This window comes from Bubalus kerabau, chromosome X (assembly GCF_029407905.1).
Source record: "Bubalus kerabau isolate K-KA32 ecotype Philippines breed swamp buffalo chromosome X, PCC_UOA_SB_1v2, whole genome shotgun sequence".
Classification (NCBI taxonomy): domain Eukaryota; kingdom Metazoa; phylum Chordata; class Mammalia; order Artiodactyla; family Bovidae; genus Bubalus; species Bubalus kerabau.
The window spans coordinates 154,840,594-154,858,864 of NC_073647.1; the positions used below are offsets into that span (position 1 = coordinate 154,840,594).

Sequence of the window (18,271 nt, forward strand, 5' to 3'; positions counted from 1 at the left end):
GCTTCTGCTTCCTTTCCTAAGTAGGCAGCCCTGAACACCTTCACAGGCTTCTTCCTGGCTTTGTAGGTTTACAGGTAGTGAAGTGTCACCTTAGTCTCTGGCTTCAGGGAATGATCTTATTATGGGCCCCCTGCCTCATGTGGGGCATTTAAACCCCTTACTTTGCTGTATTTGAGCACTCAGCTCCCTCCACCTACTTCTGAACCCTTAGCCTTGCCTACCAATTTGTGATTTGGCCCCACAAGGATCTTTATCTTGCTGCTGAGTGGGTCTCAGTCTTTAACACTTTTTTGCTTGTGCTGTCATCTATCAATGCATAGCATTTTATGGAACAGAAAGTTGAAGTTCAGAAAGTAGAAGTGAGGTACTTAGAGCCTCATAGCTAGTAAGTAACAGTGCTAGCTTTTGTAGAAGTAGAAAACTGGGAAAGGTTTCTGGGGAGGTGCTTGAAATTTAATGATAAACCTTTAGAGAAAGAGAAAAAATTATTCATTGCACATCATAAAAAGTAACTATAGATCTGCTAAGCACAAGTTAATATGGATTTTCAGTCGCTGTGCCCATTTTATAAATATGAAGTATTTCCTAACATTAAGCTAAAATGTTTATTTTTAAAGTGCCTTCCCCAGTGCAGACTTATGTTCATCTTTGCCAAAAGAGCTTTCACATTTTGGTCACTGGACCATATTTGGTATAGCAGAAAGCCAAGTGTATTTCATATCCTGCTTTTAAAGAGGGAAAAAAAAGAGGCAGAAGTTTTACATCATAAATAATTATTGTTTATGCATTTCAAAATTGATTTTAAAAGTATACAAACCATTGAGGCTTTGTGATTATTTACTTTATTAATTTATCAAGTACTTACGTATAGTGCTTATGTGCCAGATGCTCTTCTAAGTGCTTTATAAATATTAACTCATTTAATCCTAGCAACCATGTATAGTAGGTTCTGTTGCTGTCCTCAGTTTGCAGATAAGCAAACTAAGGCACAAAGAACTTCAGAAATTTGCCCAGAGCAAGTAAGGCCTGAAGCTGCCATTCTGCCCCAGACTATGTAGACTCTGAGTGCCACCTCTTCCTACTGTGCTCTACTATACAGCCGTGTCTCAGAGTTATTTTCTTAACCTCTCTCTTCTTAACAACAGAGTCGACACATTATCACTGGTACATTTTATATTCTGAAACCTCTTAATAAATTAGCTTCATCCCACCACTAGTAGCTTGTTTTCCTTCTCCTTATTGTGTTTTGCTCGTGATGTTACTGTGAAGGCTTACTATGCTAGCATCACTCCTCTGAAAGATTCCTTAAGTTCATCTACTGAGTTCATCAGGTGTTGATGACAGGTGATGATGAGAGGCCCACACTTGGCTGAGAACTATAGGAACACAAAGGTTGTGATGTGGTCCTTCTCCTTCAGCTCCTTCATTCTCACCCATCGTCTGAAAGCAGTTATGCCTAATGCCCTCCAGCCCATGGTCTCTCATGGTGCATCTATATAACTCTGGCATTTTTTGTGTGTCTCATCTAAACCCATTTCCTCATGCTCTATGGTCAAGGGTTGTAGGTGATAGCTGGACACCATGTTTTGTATAACTAACAAGATAGCCCAGTGTTTGCCCTGGGAGGCAGCTATGCCTGATTTCTAGGTTCCTGAACAATGGAATTCTTATTTCTCTTCTCTGACCCCTATCCCCCACCACACAGTGACAGAAACCAGGAAACACCCCTAAGTGTCAGGGGAGAAGCAAGTGCAGAAGCAGAGCAGGATGGGAGGGTGCCCCCTGTGCTGTGGTGTCTGTCATTAGGAGTGGACAGTGAAGAACACCGAGAGGGCAGGCCTAGGGAGGAAGCCTGACAGAATAGTTAAGAACATGGACTCGGGGTTCAAATCCTCCCTCTGCCTCTTACTGGCTGTGTGTCTTTGGACAAGTTTACTTAGCCTCTCTGTGTCTCATATCTGTGAAATGAGTATAGTAGTAGTGTCTACTCTCATAAGGTTGTGATGGTCAAGATCTCTAAAGCACTTACTTAGGATGGTGCCTGGCATATGGTCAGCTCTCACAACAGTGAGCTGTTATAATTATCAGTACAGGCCCAGCGGAGCAGAGGTGGAGTCTAGCTGGCAAACAGAATTACAGACTCAGGACAGCCAGAACTTTGTGACCACGAGCCCAGAATGAGTACCAGACTGAGTTGTGTTAGAATCATTTTCTTTTCCACATCTGTGATTTTTTATGGCTGGCCTACATCAGGGGTCAACAAACTACAATCTGTAGGTGAAATCCACATTTTCATCTTTTACCTTAAATAGTGGAAATGATAAGGAAAAGAATCAGCATAAAGACAGTCCCCCATAAGCTTTTAACCCATCATCTCCTAACATGAAGATTGCGATGCCTATGTCTGTAGTTTACGGCTTTACCTGGAGGACCTTTATCTGACCAAGATACTCTTTCAGACTTCACAAGCAGAACCTTGAGCAAATATCCTTTATTCACCTGACAGCTTCAAAGGCTTGCTGTGAGTGGACCTTCCCAACTCTGTTTCTCAACCATAATTAGAAGAAATTGACTAAGGCCTTGCCTTCAAGGTGAGGAAGAGGGAAAGAAGCCTGTCCTGGGAAAATAGGATGAATGAGTTCTTTCTTCCTGTCTCCTGAATACCCTGCTCTGCTCAGCAAGTTCTGTAGGTATCCCTTACTGGTGTGCTGGTAAATCTCTCTGATGAAAGAAAAAGCTACTATTTGTAGCCATTGCCGACATCCGTGTTGTAAATATTTCCACCGTGGATGATTGCAGGCACAGTGGAAGGGCTGTACGTCATCACTGGCTCATTGGTACCAGCCTGCTCTGTTGTAGACAGCTTTACTTTACCACTGAATCTTTGTGTCACGATTCTCTGTGCCAGGGGATAGGGTTTTTGTTTTTTGTGGAGTTTGTTTGTTTGTTTTTAAATCTAGGGACTGTTCCAGCCCGGTCCCAAAATGTTAGAAACAAGGCCGTGTTTTTGACTAGAAATGAATCTTCCTCCTTGTTTTCATTTGACTTGTGCCACTAGGTGGCACTTTAAGGACATTACAGGAAATTGGCTTTACTGGATTTATTTTTTAACTTCTTATTCAAGTATGATATCTATCAGTAGGTACACATTGAGTGTGCATCTCAATGAATTTTCACAAGCTCAACACATGTGTTATTGGCACTTATATCAAGGAGCAGAATACTACTGGCACCCAGGAAGTCCCTCTTATGCTATTTTTCAGTTCCAATTCTTATTATTGGGGTTCCCACTGTTCTGACTCCTAACAGCATAGATGAGTTTTACTTGTTTCCTGCCTTATATAAGTGGAACCATAAGTGTATACTCTTGTGTCTGGCCTCTCCTTACATGCTGTTTGTGTGATCCATCCAGATTGTTGTATGCAGTTGTAGATCAATGCTGTATAGTACTTCATTGTGTATGCAAATATATCACTGTTTTCTACTATTGATGGATATTTGGGTGGTTTTCAAATTCTGGCAGTTATAAATAATGCTGCTGTGGATGTTCATGTACGAGTTTTTGAGTGGATGTGTGTTTTCATTTCTCTTGGGTCTGTCCCTAGGAGTAGAATTTCCGGGTCATGCGGTAAGCATATGTTGGCTTTAGTGGATGCTGCCAAATGGTTTTATAAAGTGTACTGATTTATATTCCATCAATAATATTCTCATTTCACTTCTATATCCTCATCAATACGGAGTTTATTTTATGGCTGAGTCCTAACTCTTACATAATTTTTATAGCTACCTCTCTAGCCAGCTATTTCTAATTGAATTTTTTTCTGAAGTCACCTTTCTCTGATGGACCTGGCTCATGCAGGAAGGGCCGTGTCAGCCCCAAAGGGGACATTTATCATAGTCTACATATGAGCTATCAGCAGTTATAAAAAGTGTTATTGAAACCCTCCATCATTAATACAGAGCAATGGAAGTGGGAAAGGAATTCAACATTATAAGTGTGGTAACACATCAAGTGAAGGTAGGACTTTGAGGTGCACTCTCCCGCTCAAGGTTTTCATCTTTTGGCAAGAGGGGGAAATTTCCTTATGTTAACTTCTACTTACAGAAGTAGATCCTGTGCCTGGGAAACCAATGATAATTTTCTTCCTGATCAGGATAGCAGCTGCCATTAGTGAATAGCTACTCTGTTCTTGTGCTTAGCACCCTATTGTTCAGTTGCTCAGTTGTGTCCGACTCTTTGCGACCTCATGGACTGCAATACGCCAGGCCTCCCTGTCCTTCAAAGACAGATGTTTCCCTTAATCTTCACAACACTAGAAGTTAGGTGGATTATCCCCTTTTGCAGATGATGAAGCTGTGGCTCAGAGAGGTTAAGCCAATGTCCAGGTTATGTACCAAGCAAATGCCAAGCCTGGATTTGACTCCACAGTCTGTGCCCTGTACCTGCTCTGCTCTGTGGCACCAGTTAACATGGGATGACGGTTTTGACTTGTGCACTGGAATATGAAGTAGTGTTGGATTCATTACTGGCTCATTGCACACATTGATCAGAGGACCTGCTGTTTGCTGACTTTCAGCTTCAGTACCAGGAAAGCAAGAGTGAAATAAGATGCAGCTCCTGCCTTCCAGCTATCTCTCACAAGCAACTTGGGTCGTGGATTTTGGAAATTGTTCTTACAGAGAACTCAGTCCTCTGGATTCTCTCTCTGAGAGTGACTGAAATGATGGAATTTGTTGTGGCCACTGTGCTGCTGGCCGTTGGTTCTGCAACTTCTATGCCTGGGTTTGACCACATGTTTTTCTGGTGTGTCCTTACCCAGCAGAGATGGGAGTCAGGTTGAATGACACTGAGGATATCAGTAAGATGCTGGAGATCCCTGAGAGGCTGTAGCAGGATTGTTTGCTCATCTGTCTAGAAATTAGCCTCAGCCTTTGTGATTCCATCTTGGGATCTGCCTGGATTCTTGGGAGGTAAATGAAACTTGAGTTTCTTTTTCTAATCTGTCAGTTGCATGAATATTACAACTTTTAAAAAGTCATCAGTTATTCACATGGTAGCAGTTGGTTTTGCAACTAGACTACTTTTTTTTTTAATGAGATTTGATTCTTTTTTGGTTGCAAATCTGACTTTTAAACAAAAGCCTTATTGCTAAAAATTTTTCCCAACTTCAAATATATATTTATTTGTGAAACCATATTGCATATACCACGTATTCCCTCCATGGTAAATGGAGACGAAAACAATTAAGAAACCTACTTAGTTTTTACTGGTGCACCTGTGGCCTTTTCCAGACTAGGACCTTGGAGACTTGGGTTTCTCATTTCTTAACTGAAGAGTTTGGGCCATCAGTGGTCCCTAGTTGGTCTGGGCAGGCTACAAAAAAAAAATCACCCAGGGAGCTTATTAAAATAGAAGTTGTAATGCTCCAGACCTAGGAGATCCTAATTAAAGAAGTCTGGGATAGTATCTAAAAGTCTGTAATTTATAAAAATTCCCCAGATAATTCTCTTGTGCAGCTGTATTTGGGAACCACTGGGCTAGAAGATCTAGAACAGAATGGAGTTGAGAAGAAACTTCTGATATGTTTGAAGATTTAGGTAATAGTTATGTGCCTGGAGCGGGTTCCAGATGGGCAAACTAGTGCAGTTATGATGCAGAGGAAGATTGGAGCCAGACACTGGAAGAACTTTAACCGGCTGAAGGAGTGTGTTGTGTGCCCAGGCCTTAGGGACCCATCGAGGGGCTTTGAAAAAATACGTTTTGATGAGAAGGTGCTTTGCAAGATGAGTTCCTCAGTGGTATGCAGGATGGATTGGACCAGGGGAAAAACCAAAGGCTGGGAAAAGACCCACTGAAGTTTCTGCAGTGGCCCAGGTGAGGGAATGTGATGAACAACTGGTCTCAGACAGGCACCATGGGGCCTTTGTGAGCTCATCTGCAACTGGAACCTGAGTTATTTTGTTTTAAGCTCCTTTAAGAAAAAAAAAATCCATGATTTATCCATGTTCTGTTAATCTGTTTTAACTACCATAAGGAATGATTTTTATTGTGTTTGTGTCCAGGAGGTTTTAAAGGAGCCCAGTAAATAAATTCATGCAGAGAAGTAGTTGGCAGCAGCAATAACAGCTGCTACTGCAGAGAAAGAGGGAGGCAGGAAGGGAGCCCTTTCTCGCCCTGCAGCAATGTCCTCACCCTGCCTCACACTCTTGGCCAGGGCGAGAAGGTGGTGGATGTATGGATGCATGTTTGGCTTGAATGGTGTTTGCCTTTCAAATCAGGTGTAATGGTTTTCCTTTGTTCCTCTAAAACCCAGTCTGTAGGTCAGTGTTTCCCCAAGTGTGTTACACAGGACATTAGTTTTGCTAGGTGGTAATGTGAATTATATGAGAATAAGGAGTTGAAGCCAAATAAGTCTGGGGAACCGCTGGGTTAAACAAAGACAGTGGCTTCCTTTACCTCACAGGAGTTCAAAGCATGTGGTGTGCTGTGTGTTCTCTGGATTTCTAAGAGGGAGAGAGACTGTGCAGTGTTTCCTGACCTTATGTGTAGGATCTTTTCCCCTCCAGGTCAGGGACTGGCAAACTGTGACCCACACACCAAATCTGTCCTGCCACCTGTTCTGTAAATAAAGTCTATTCGGACACAGCCACACCCGTTCCTTGTATTTTCTATACCTGGTTGTGCACTCAGCAGCAGAGTTGCAGGTTGGCAGCAGAGACCTGGGGAGAAGGCAAAAGCACCCCACTCCAGTACTCTCACCTGGAAAATCCCATGGAGAGAGGAGCCTGGTGGGCTGCAGTCCATGGGGTCGCTAAGAGTCAGGCACGACTGAGTGACTTCACTTTCACTTTTCACTTTCATGAATTGGAGAAGGAAATGGCAACCCACTCCAGTGTTCTTGCCTGGAGAATCCCAGGGATGGGGGAGCCTGGTGGGCTGCCGTCTATGGGGTCATACAGAGTTGGACACGACTGAAGTGACTTAGCAGCAGCAGAGACCTGGAGACCCAGAGACCGAATGACCTGGACAACTGAAAATATTTACTATTTTGGCTCTTTACAGAAAAAGCTTGCTAATCTCTCCTCTAAGAAATTCATGAAACTGGTGTTACCTTGGAACCCGGATTGGATGGGTGGTTCTAGCACTGCTTTGTGATGAATCTGCTTAGTTTTTTTTTTTCAGCTATTGTGTGGCCATATTTCTTTGCTGTTGCTTTAAACTGTTTCCTCTCTGAACCATTTGCCCATTGTCTAAGATGGAAGCCAGGATTCCGTGTGTCACTGTTCTTTCCTTTCACTTCCCACATTCCACCAATCTCCAAGGAGGTATCCGGTCTCCAGTCCAAATAGCTCTCAAAGCTGTCTATCTCCACTCTCACCAGACTGGTTTGAATGACCGTTGTCTTTTGTCTTGTTTTCCTCTTTAGTCTTCTAACTGAGTTCCCTCCCCCCATTATGGGTCTCTTCCAATCTGTTTCACTCAGCATATTCAGAATAATCCTTCTAAAACACCAAATCTTGTCAGATTACTTCCCTACCTAAAATCCCTTGTTGACCTCTGTGACCCCCAAGATAAGCTTTAAATCCTCAACATGGATGTACCAACCAAGGTGTAGTCAGGAAAACAGAAACCACTCTAGGTATTTCACACTGGAAGAGATTTCATGCACAGAATTAGGTACTTACAAAAAGAATTAGATGTGCTAGAGGAGTGGAGGTGGGTGAAGGCCAATGCTATCAGGTTTACCACAACTTTTAGGAAGCGTAGCTATTCTAAGAACTGAAGGAAACAGCTGGAAATGCTCAGGCTGTCTGCAGCACCAGAGTCATGATTTGCAGGGAAATGCCTGAGTCCATCCATGGCAAGATACTCTGACTCCTGAAGCCTATGCTTTTCTGCCCACCACTGTCAGAGGAGCAGTAATATGGTTTGTTTTTTCTTATTTCTTTGATTTCATGTGAGTGACTCTCAGTGGCAGCAAGGAACTGTGTTGAAAGGAGATTTTATAAATGCAGTTCCCAGGCTCCGATCCCCTTCAGTGCAGGGAAGAGCTTAGTCATGGGGAATGGCGCTGAGTGGCTGATAAAACAAGCCAGGACAACAATCTGTAAGACCACGTGTGGTCTACTTCACTGTCCTTCTCCAGCTTCAACTTTCCCATTTTTCTCCACTGTTCACACTTGTTCCACTCTACTAGACCACAAGTCCCAGACATACTGGAATGTTTTTTAAGAGACCTAAAATAATGTACATTTATATCTCAAAGTTTCTATGAGTTCAAGATTCAGGAGAAACTAATCTGGGTGATTCTGGTGCAGGGTCCCTCATTAGGCCATAGTCAAGATGTCAGCTGTGACAGAAGTCATCTGGAAAGCTTGACGGGGCCTGAAGGATTCACTTCTAACATGGCACACTTACATGTCTATTGGCAAGAGGCCTCACTTCCTTCTTTGTGGGCCTCTCCACAAGGCTGTCTGAGTGCTTCAGGACATGGCAGCTGGCTTCTCCCAGAAAAGTTTATTCAAGAAAGAACCCAAGGAGAAACATACTAGAATGCTTTAACTCCCCTCTTCCAGGAGCACATTGCCTGGTGTCTCAGGTCAGGTTGCCTAAAAGCAGAGCTCGAGATGAGGATTCTTGGAAAGTGGCACATCAGATGTATAAAATAATTATCTGTCTAATTGAATAAGTGAATGATCCCTTCTTCTGGTGGAGAATCCAAATGCTTAGCCTCCCTGGGCCTATGTCCCTTTCTGGGGAGCCAGCTGAGCAGAGCCCATGTTGTCCCATCACAGCTCCTCAGTAGTTCTCAACATCCTAAGTGGCAGCACCTTCCAAGTCCATGTGACCTGTCCAAGTTTTTTTGTTGCAAAAGCAGAATGAAAAAATATTTTTCTTTTTTTCTTAATATATAAATTTTATTGAAGTATAGTTGACTTACAGTGTTTCAGATGCACAGCAAGGTGATTCAGTTATACAAGGACACATATATTATTTTTGAGATTATATTCCATTATAGGTTATTATAAGATAATGACTATAGTTCCCATTATACAGTAAGCCCCTGTTGATTGTTGCATATCTATTATTTTAAATTAGAAATCTAGCATTCTATTCATACCGTCAAACAAGTAGAATCAATGTCATAAAATTTTTAGTTGGGCAAAAATTCACATTTTCTAAAGCTTTTCTACTACACTTGATAAAGGCTTGAGAAAGAACATCAAAAAAAGAAGAGATGGAGAAATTGGAAAATATAAACTGAATGAAATGGGAGCACCGAATATGAAATAGAAAAAGTGAAACAAACTAGATAAAAGTGAAAGATCATCATATAGTCCAGTTGTTTTTAAACATAGCTGCTGATTTGAAACATATCTGGAGCTTTGGAGAAAAAAAGTGATACCTGGGCATTTGTATTTTTCAAAAAGTTCCAAGATAATTCTGATATACATCTGAATTTTAAAAAGTGATTACAGATTTTTCTATTAAATGGTGGTTTTGGTGATATAGAATTCTATTATTTTTTCTGTTGACCAATCATGGTATAATGGTATTAAGTCAGTAATAGCTACATAATCACTAGTAAAAGATGTTTATCAGTTTTCACAATTAATAGCCAGATAAAAAATAAAAGATAATTGCAAGCCATAATGGGAACATGGTTAACCTAAACAGTATAAAATAATTACACACAATTTTGGGGGTCAAACGGAGTGATGTGGTAAGTGAAAGTGCATGCATGTACATGTTTTCATCTACCCAGCCAGTCTATGTCTTTTGGTTGGTGCATTTAATCCATTTACATATAAGGTAATTATGAATACATGATCCTATTAACATTTTCTTAATTGTTTTGGGTTTATTTTCCTTGTCTTGTGTGTCCTGCCTAGAGACATTTGTTTAGCATTTGTTGTAAAGCTGGTTTGATAGTGCTGAATTCTCTTAACTTTTGCTTGTCTGGAAAGCTTTTGATTTTTCCATCAAATCTGAAGGAGAGGCTTGCTGAGTAGTGTTTTCTTGGTTGTAGGCTCTTCCTTTGCATCACTTTAAATATATCATGCCATTCCCTTCTGGCTTGTAGAATTTCTGTTGAGCAATCAGCTGATAACCTTATGGGAGTTCCCTTGTATGTTATTAATATTTGTCGGTTTTCCCTTGTTGCTTTTAATATTTTATCTTTATCTTTAATTTTCATCATTTTGATTACTGTGTGTCTCAGTGTGTTCCTCCTTTGGTTATATCCTGCCTGGGACTCTCTGTGCTTCCTGGACTTGGTTGACTTTTCCCATGTTAGGAAAGTTTTCAGCTATCATGTCTTCAAATATTTTCTCAAGTCCTCTCTCTCTCTCTTCTCCTTCTGGGACCCCTATTATGTGAATGTTGGTACGTTTAATGTTTTCCCAGAGGTCTCTTAGGCTGTCTTCATTTCTTTGCATCCTTTTTTCCATATTCTGTTCTGGGGCAGTGATTTCTACCATTCTGTCGTCCAGCTCACTTATCTGTTCTGCCTCAGTTATTCTGCTGTTGATTCCTTCTAGTGTATTGTCCATCATTTTTTGTTCTTTAGTTCTTATAGGTCTTGGTGAACATTTCTTGCATCTTCTCCATTCTGTTTTGGAGATCCTGAATCATCTTTACTATCATTATTCTGAATTCTTTTTCTGAAAGGTTGCTTATCTCCACTTCATTTAGTTGTTTTTCTGGGGTTTTATATTATCCCTTCATATGGGACATAACTCTCTGCTTTTTCATCTTGATTAACTTTCTGTAATGTGGTTTTGGTTTTAGCTGCTGTGGGATTGTGGTTCTTCTTGCTTTTTCTGCCTGCCCTCTGGTGGATGAACCTAAGAGGCTTCTGTAAGCTTCTTGATGGGAGGGATCAGTGCAGTTCAGTCATTCAGTCTTATCTGACTCTTTGCAACCCCATGGACTGCATCACTCCAGGCTTCCCTGTCCATCACCAACTCCCAGAGCTTACTCAAACTCATGTCCATCAAGTCGGTGATGCCGTCCAACCATCTCATCCTCTGTCGTCCCCTTCTCCTTCTGTCTTCCATCTTTCCCAGCATCAGGGTCTTTTCCAATGAGTCAGCTCTTTGCATCAGGTGGCCAAAGTATTGGAGCTTCAGCTTCAGCCCTTCCAATGAATATTCAGGACTGATTTCCTTTAGGATTGACTGGTTTAATATCCTTGTAGTTCAAGGGACTCTCAAGAATCTTCTCTAACACCACAGTTCAATTCTTTGGTTTCTTTATGGTCCAACTCTCACATCCATACATGACTGCTGGAAAAACCATAGTTTTGACTAGATGGACCTTTGTTGGCAAAGTAATGTCTGTGCTTTTTAATATGCTATCTAGGTTGGTCATAGCTTTTCTTCCAAGGAGCAAGTGTCTTTTAATTTCATGTCTGCACTCACCATCTGAAGTGATTTTGGAGCCCAAGAAAATAAAGTTTGTCACTGTTTCCATTGTTTTCCCGTCTGTTTGCCATGAAGTGATGGGACCCGATGCCATGATTTTAGTATTTTGAATGTTGAGTTTTAAGCCAGCTTTTTTCACTCTCCTCTTTCACTTTCATCAAGAGGCTCTGTTCAGGGCCATTCTAGTTAGTCGCATCTGTCTGTTCACCCAGCTTGCAGCTGGAATGTCACTTTTGCCTGAGTCTTGGTCACCCACAAGGCCAGCTGTTCCTATAGGCTCCACATGTCCTTGGCAGAGTCCTTATTCCCCTGAAGCCAGTTTGCCCACTCATTTTTCTGCCTTTCCACTAGACTTCAAGCTCCTCATCGGCAAGGTCTGGGGCTTATTCATCCTTAAACACTGGTTCTAGTACATGCCCTGCCTGTCATGGCTGTTGGATAAATATTTCTTGACTGAATAACACTCAGGCCCAAGAGTGCTGGAAGCTATATAGCATAGTGGTCACAGCCCAGTTTTGGGACCTGAAGCCTGGTTTCACACTCTGCTATTTCTATGATCTTGGGTATTCCTTGCCTTCTAGATCCTCAATTTCCCCTCTGCTTCTTAGGGCTGTGATGATGAATGCAATAATCCATGCACAACACTTAGAGCAACATGTGACACATAGCAAGGTTTTGGTGGTTCATAGTATACATTTATTAATAACAGTAACAGCAATGGTAATAATACAGTTAGCCTTAATGGAAAGGAAAAAGCTATAAGAAAAAATTGGAACTAGAAATCAGGCATGTTGAGTGCCTGCATCATGGGTTTTGAAGAGGCAGGGAGTGGGAGTGCATTGGGCACCAAGGATCCAGGGCAGGCAGTGGAAGTGTAGGAGCAGATGGGCTTACTTTGGGAAAGAGTGAACAGGGAGGGAAAAATGGAGCAGGAGAACCCCAAACCCCACATCTGAGGGATGAGGAGCCATAATAGGAAGAGAGAATGATTCCAAGTAGGACACTGTGGCTCATCAGATGCTAGGGACAGGAGCTTTACAAATGGAGACAAGAGTGCCGAGCTGGACATTGGTCTCTGAAGACTAGAGGCAGCTGGGATGTGCTGAGGGCAGTTGGCAGGAGAGGTGGAGAGGAGTAGGGTCAGAGGAATGAAGAAGTGGGGCTCCAGTAGAGCTTGGAGAGGGCCCAGTTAGCAATGAAGTGGGTGTGCTCAGGCCACAGCTTGTGTGCTGCAATGTGTTTCTGTGATGCAGATTAGCTTGTGAGTCTATAGAGGACTAATAACGTGGAGGTCATATTGGTTCACATGTTAACATTTTGCATCACTGGCTAATAGCTGCTGAAAACCAAAGACTCTAGTAGTGCCAAATGTAGCAAGCCTGGGAGATAGGGAGCTGCACGGAGTGTCCCTGCTCCCTGGGCTCTGCCACTGGGCTGTGTGGCCGCACTGTCTTGCAGGCCTTTGGGGCCATTCCTCCCCAGTCTTTGTGTTTTTATTCACAGACTCCATATCCCTCAGCAGCCAGAATCCTTTTGTTTTCTCCCTCCACCATGCTTACACTTCTCCTTTTTTTTTTAAAAGGTAAACAGTCGTATCTACTAGTGTTTCTTTATCAGAAATTGAATATAAAAAATTTCAGTGCTTTTTATTATAATTATTGTTTTTCTTAGTGCTTGAGTTGAAATTTTAATTTCTTTCCCCTACTTTTCCACTAGGCCTTGTTATTTTTAGTTTGCACTTTCAGAGCATTAGTTTTTAGTAATACATACATCCAATTATAGAAGACATTCCTCTTACTCCTTTTCCTAAGACTGAACAGTGCTGGGAGGAGAGATGGGAGGGAATAGCAGGATCTAGAGAAAGTTTTCTCAAGGATTGCCAGACTTGACTATCCTTGGCTGTCTCCCCTTAATAACTATTTTCCTAAGCTCTCTTTACTACATATTTAGGTGGTTATGTTTTTTCATTTTTTTTCCTTTCTGTGATCTTTTGCTACAGTCTGAACAAGCATCTGAGGCTGAGGTGCATCCCCAGCTGAACAGGGCCCCCTCTCAAGCTGCAGAAAGTAGTCCAACAAAGAAGGTAAGGCCAGTATGAGGACATTACTGTGATGGCCTTGTGACCCCTCCCCTAGGCTGCTTGCCTCTATTAGCCAAGAGACTTAAAGTTTTCATGCCCTGACATGATGTTTATGATCCAGATTTCCTTGAATCTGGGTTCTTTGTGAAGATTAGGGTCCTGATGATTCCTGGGCTCCACCTTGATGTCTCTGACAGTTTGTACTTCCGTCTTCAACCTCTAATCTAAATATGGTGGCATTGCTTTTGTCAAGACCAAGAGGAGCAATGGGGAGGGCCCTTAGCAGGACCCTGCACCCTACTAAACCTCGAGGAGTGCCTAGGGGGCCTGGGTGGTCTCCCCTTTCTAGTCTTTGTGCCACAGTTTACCTTGCCCACTGTGTCACCAAGTCCCAGTGCATTTGCTCACTCACTCACCATGTTCTCCATTCAGCTTCTCCCCCTCCTCTCTTCTGCCCCATTTTCTCAGGCCCTCCTCCCATCACAGAGCATGTGCCTATGCTTGGGAGGACAGATGGGGTACGGCCTCCAAGAAAGCAGGCTAGCTGCCTCCTTCCAGAAGACACAGTGGCTCACCAGCTTGGCTTGATGTAGGAGCTGGGGGTAGGAGAATGAGGAGTTTATGATGAAGACCTCTACAAACTTTAAAACTTAGAACTTATTTAGAACATATTCCCCAAAGCCCCAACGTAAGGCAAGAGAGAATTTTGTCTTTAGTAAGGGAAGGCCTCGTGATGTGAGATGCACACAGCATTTAAAAAAGAAAGGAGAGGAGGTAAAGGGGGCACCTGATTCCTGTGTCCTTCTAGGTAATAAAAAGGTAATAGGCTGCAAACATGGGAAAAAAAAAAAAAAAAGAAGGAAAGGCCCCTGGAATCTGATGGTCCCTCCAGGTCTTGCTAAGCCACAAATCATCCACGTGTCCTTGGATGTGGAGTTTCAATACAGCGCATGACTGACTGTGGGGACAGGCCAGGAGGAACATAAGGGCATTGACAAGATGAGTGGCATTTACTTGTTTAACTTTTTTTTTTAATCCACAGGAGATACCATATTCTCAGCCCCCATCAAAGCCCATCCGTAGGAAATTCCGACCTGAAAATCAAGCTACAGAAAATCAAGAACCTTCTACCACTGTAGGCGGGCCAGCTTCTGTAGCAACCATGAAACCCCATCCAGCAGTCCAAAAGTAAGTAGAACGGATAAATGAGCACATAGTCAGAACTTTCATTTTAATCTGCATATTCTTATGTAAATGTAAACTTATGTTTACACTCAACCCCTTGGACTGGTGTGATTTTAATGGTTATAGTCTTACCTCACTCATTTCTGTGATAGTATTATAGTCTCCCAGTCATGTAGAAAGAGGATTTCTAAGCAATAAGACTTAACCTCCCAAGGGGTGTGTGAATCACAGGCTGGGGTGTATTTCAGATTGGTTTGATTTCCTTCCCCTCCTCTCTCCTCTTCCTTTCCTTCCCACCTTTTTTGCTCGTTTTGGCCTGTGTTTTCCTGGGAAGAAGACAGTACTATAAATGACATTCCCCTCTTTACCTGTCTTATCTCATGTCCCCCTGATGCATGTGACCAGCTTCAAGACCCTCAGACCCGACTTTGAGTAGGTGCAGCATGTGACTCCTTTGCATTCCCATGAAGAGATTCTGTTGCTGAGCATCTCAGCACAGAATGGTCACATGCAGCGCCTTTAAGATATCTTTCTGTAGCTGAAGAGAGGGTAGGGACACCTGTGGACATGGTCAGGGACCAAAAAAACCATCGTCTGGACAAGCCATCCTTCTCCAGAAGACTTTGACTTTAAGAAGAACCCATCACTTGCCTTAGTGAAATTGAGTGAGGGCAGAAATTGAGGGCAGAAACCTGCTGCTATGTGTGACTTCAAGTGAGCCTGACTAGTCACTAACACAGATGCTTGGGATGTGTCATAACACCGCTCCTTACAGGTCTCAGGGTCTGCTGCAGAGTTTCTCCTGCTTACACTGTTATAGAAAGAAAAGTAACAGGTTCTGTGGGTGCAGCTTGCTGATGAAGTCAGTCTTCATTCTGAATCTGTGCAGCACTCTTCTTTAGGTGATAGCTTTGGGGTATTTTTTTCCCAAATGGACAGTTCCCTAGTGGTATTAGTGCATCAAGGAAGTATATTTTATCCTTAATGGTCCCTGAGAGCTTTGGCCATCTTCCAGCCACCCTCCAGTCTAGAGGATGGATCTTAGAGATACAAACGTGTAAACTTTCTTTGATGTTCTCCCCAACTTTTCATGGTAATCTGTACTTCACATCAGTGCTGGCTCTGTGACAGCTGAGTGGTGGCTATGACATCCTCCAAAGTAGATGGGAGGGCCACTGGTGGAGTTCACACAGAAATCTTTGTCTTTTTTTTCATCTTTTTTAAAAAGCAACCTTATTTAGATGCGTTTCATGTAACATCCAATTCACTCTTGTAAGCGTACACTTCAGTGGTTTTTAGTATATTTATATAGTTGTACACTCATCATAACAGTCTAATTGTAGAACATTTTCATCACCCCTAAAAAGAGATTCTGTGCCCATTAGCACTTTCCACTCCCACATCCCAGGCAACCATTGTCTATCAATACTTTCTGTCTTTATAGATTTGCCTATTCTGGCTATTTCATTTAAATGGAGTCATATAACATATGGCCTTTTGTGACTGTCTTTTTTTACTTAGTATCATGTTTTAAGGTTCATCCATGTTGTATAATAAGTCAGAACTTAATTTTTTAAAACTGCTGATTAATGTTCCATTATATGGATATATACCACATTTTATTCACCCATTCATCAGCTGATGGACATTTGGGTTGTTTCCACTTTACAGCTAATAAGAATAATGATGCTGTGAATATTTATGTGCAGATTTTTGTGTGGACTGATATTTCCATTTGTCTTGAGTGTTTATACTTAGGAATCAAATTGCTGGGTCATTGCTGGGTCATTTGGTAACTTTGGGTCATTGCTGGGTCATTTGGTAACTTTGGGCTTCCCTGTCTCAGCCGGTAAAGAATTTACCTGCAATGCAGGAGCCCTGGGTTTGATCCCTGCATCGGGAAGATCCCCTGGAGAAGAAAATGGCAACCTACTCCAGTATTATTGCCTGGAGAATTCCATGGACAGAGGAGCCTGGTGGGCTGCAGTCCCTGGGGTTGCAAAGAGTCAAGCATGACTGAGCAACTCATACTGGACTGGACTGATGGTAGCTTTGTGTTTAACAGTTTGAGAACCTTCCATACTGTTTTCCAGAGTGGCAGTGTCTATTGCATTTTACAATCCTACCAGTAAAGTATGAGGTTTCCAGATTTTCCTCTTCCTTACCAACACTTGTTATTTGATTTTTAGGGTTTTTATCATAGCCATCTTAGTGGGTGTGAAATGGTGTCTCATGGTTTTGATTTTTATTTCCTTAATGAACAGTGATGTTGAGCATCTTTACATGTGCTTATTGGCCATGTGTATAACTTCTTTGGGAAAATGTCTGCTTATATTTTTTGCCCATTTTTACTTGGATTACTTATCTTTTAATTTTTGAGTTATGAGGTCTTTATATACTCTGGATATAAATCCCTTGTCATATATATGATTTGCAAATATTTTCTCCCGTTCTGTGCATTGTCTTTTTCCTTTCATAATGACACTATTTGAAGCACAATATTTTTAAGTTTGATCAAGTTTATCTAATGTTTTTCTTTTGTCCCTTGTGCTTTTGCTTTCATATCTAAGAAACCATTGCCCATATCAAGTTCATGAAGATTAGTTCCTGTGTTTGCATCTACAAGCTTTATAGTTTTAGCTCTTATATTGAGCCCTATGGTCTATTTTGAATTCATTTTTCTGTACAGTGTGATGAAGGGGTCCAGCTTCATTCTTTTGCATATGGATTTCCAGTTGTCCCAGCAGCATTTGTTGAAAAGAGGCATTTGTTTTATCTGCTTGTTCAGTCACCATCCCTCACCATGATATTCTTTCACTAGTTAGGTGAGCTCACGGGGTCAGGGCGAGAGAGGCTAGCACCCACCAGCAACACAAATAGTGCTATAAATGTCAGGTATCTAAGCTTTGCCATAAGGGAACTGTATAAGACTTATTTCAGGTCCCAGACCAGTTCATTTTAGAGTGATAAGGAGCAACTTAACACTCATAATTTTTTAAGACCTGGAGAGAGGACAGCCAGACACATAATGGTTAGTCTGTATAGTCCTTTATCGGTTAGGGTTCTGGGAGAGAATTAAGCTCTGATGCCCTTAAACATCTGTGGTATGTAGTAAGTTAATCTCTCTCCAGTGCATTTAGAGTGGTTGTTATTATATACCATCTTTGGGAAAATTGAGAAAAGAGTCACAAAGCAAGTTGCAAAATGGTCATCAGCTTTTGGGGAAATTAACATTAGAAGTGACCTATTAATAAGAAACAAATTCTGCTTCAGATACCATCATTGTCTACTCCATATAGGAGAGAGGAACGAATAAAATATTCTCTCCAAGTGAGCTTCTGAGTCCAGGTTATAAGTAATAAACAGCTCTTAGATTGTGTAGTCATTAATGAACTGCCTATAAGGACAGAAGTGGGGTTTTCTTAGAAATAATTTGGCTTGATTGTCTTTTCCTGTATTTTATTTATCTGCTAAGGATGGATTTTGGGAAAATAGAATTGTTTGAACAGTTTAGAACTAGAGGGTGTTGTGTGGCAATACTGTGACCGAACCTGTGCCAGCTTCTGTGGCCTAAGCTCT

The 18,271-nt window shown here is 41.8% G+C and overlaps 1 protein-coding gene across 2 annotated transcripts in view; it reads left to right on the plus strand.

The window, feature by feature from the left end:
* REPS2 (RALBP1 associated Eps domain containing 2) overlaps window positions 1–18,271 on the plus strand; it is a 238,115-nt gene that overhangs the window by 196,136 nt on the left and 23,708 nt on the right. For both annotated transcript variants that reach the window (XM_055563083.1, XM_055563084.1), the window contains exons 15-16: window positions 13,427–13,510; window positions 14,550–14,695. In XM_055563083.1, the coding sequence (XP_055419058.1) occupies window positions 13,427–13,510; window positions 14,550–14,695 (230 nt within the window). The remainder of the gene's footprint in view (window positions 1–13,426; window positions 13,511–14,549; window positions 14,696–18,271) is intronic.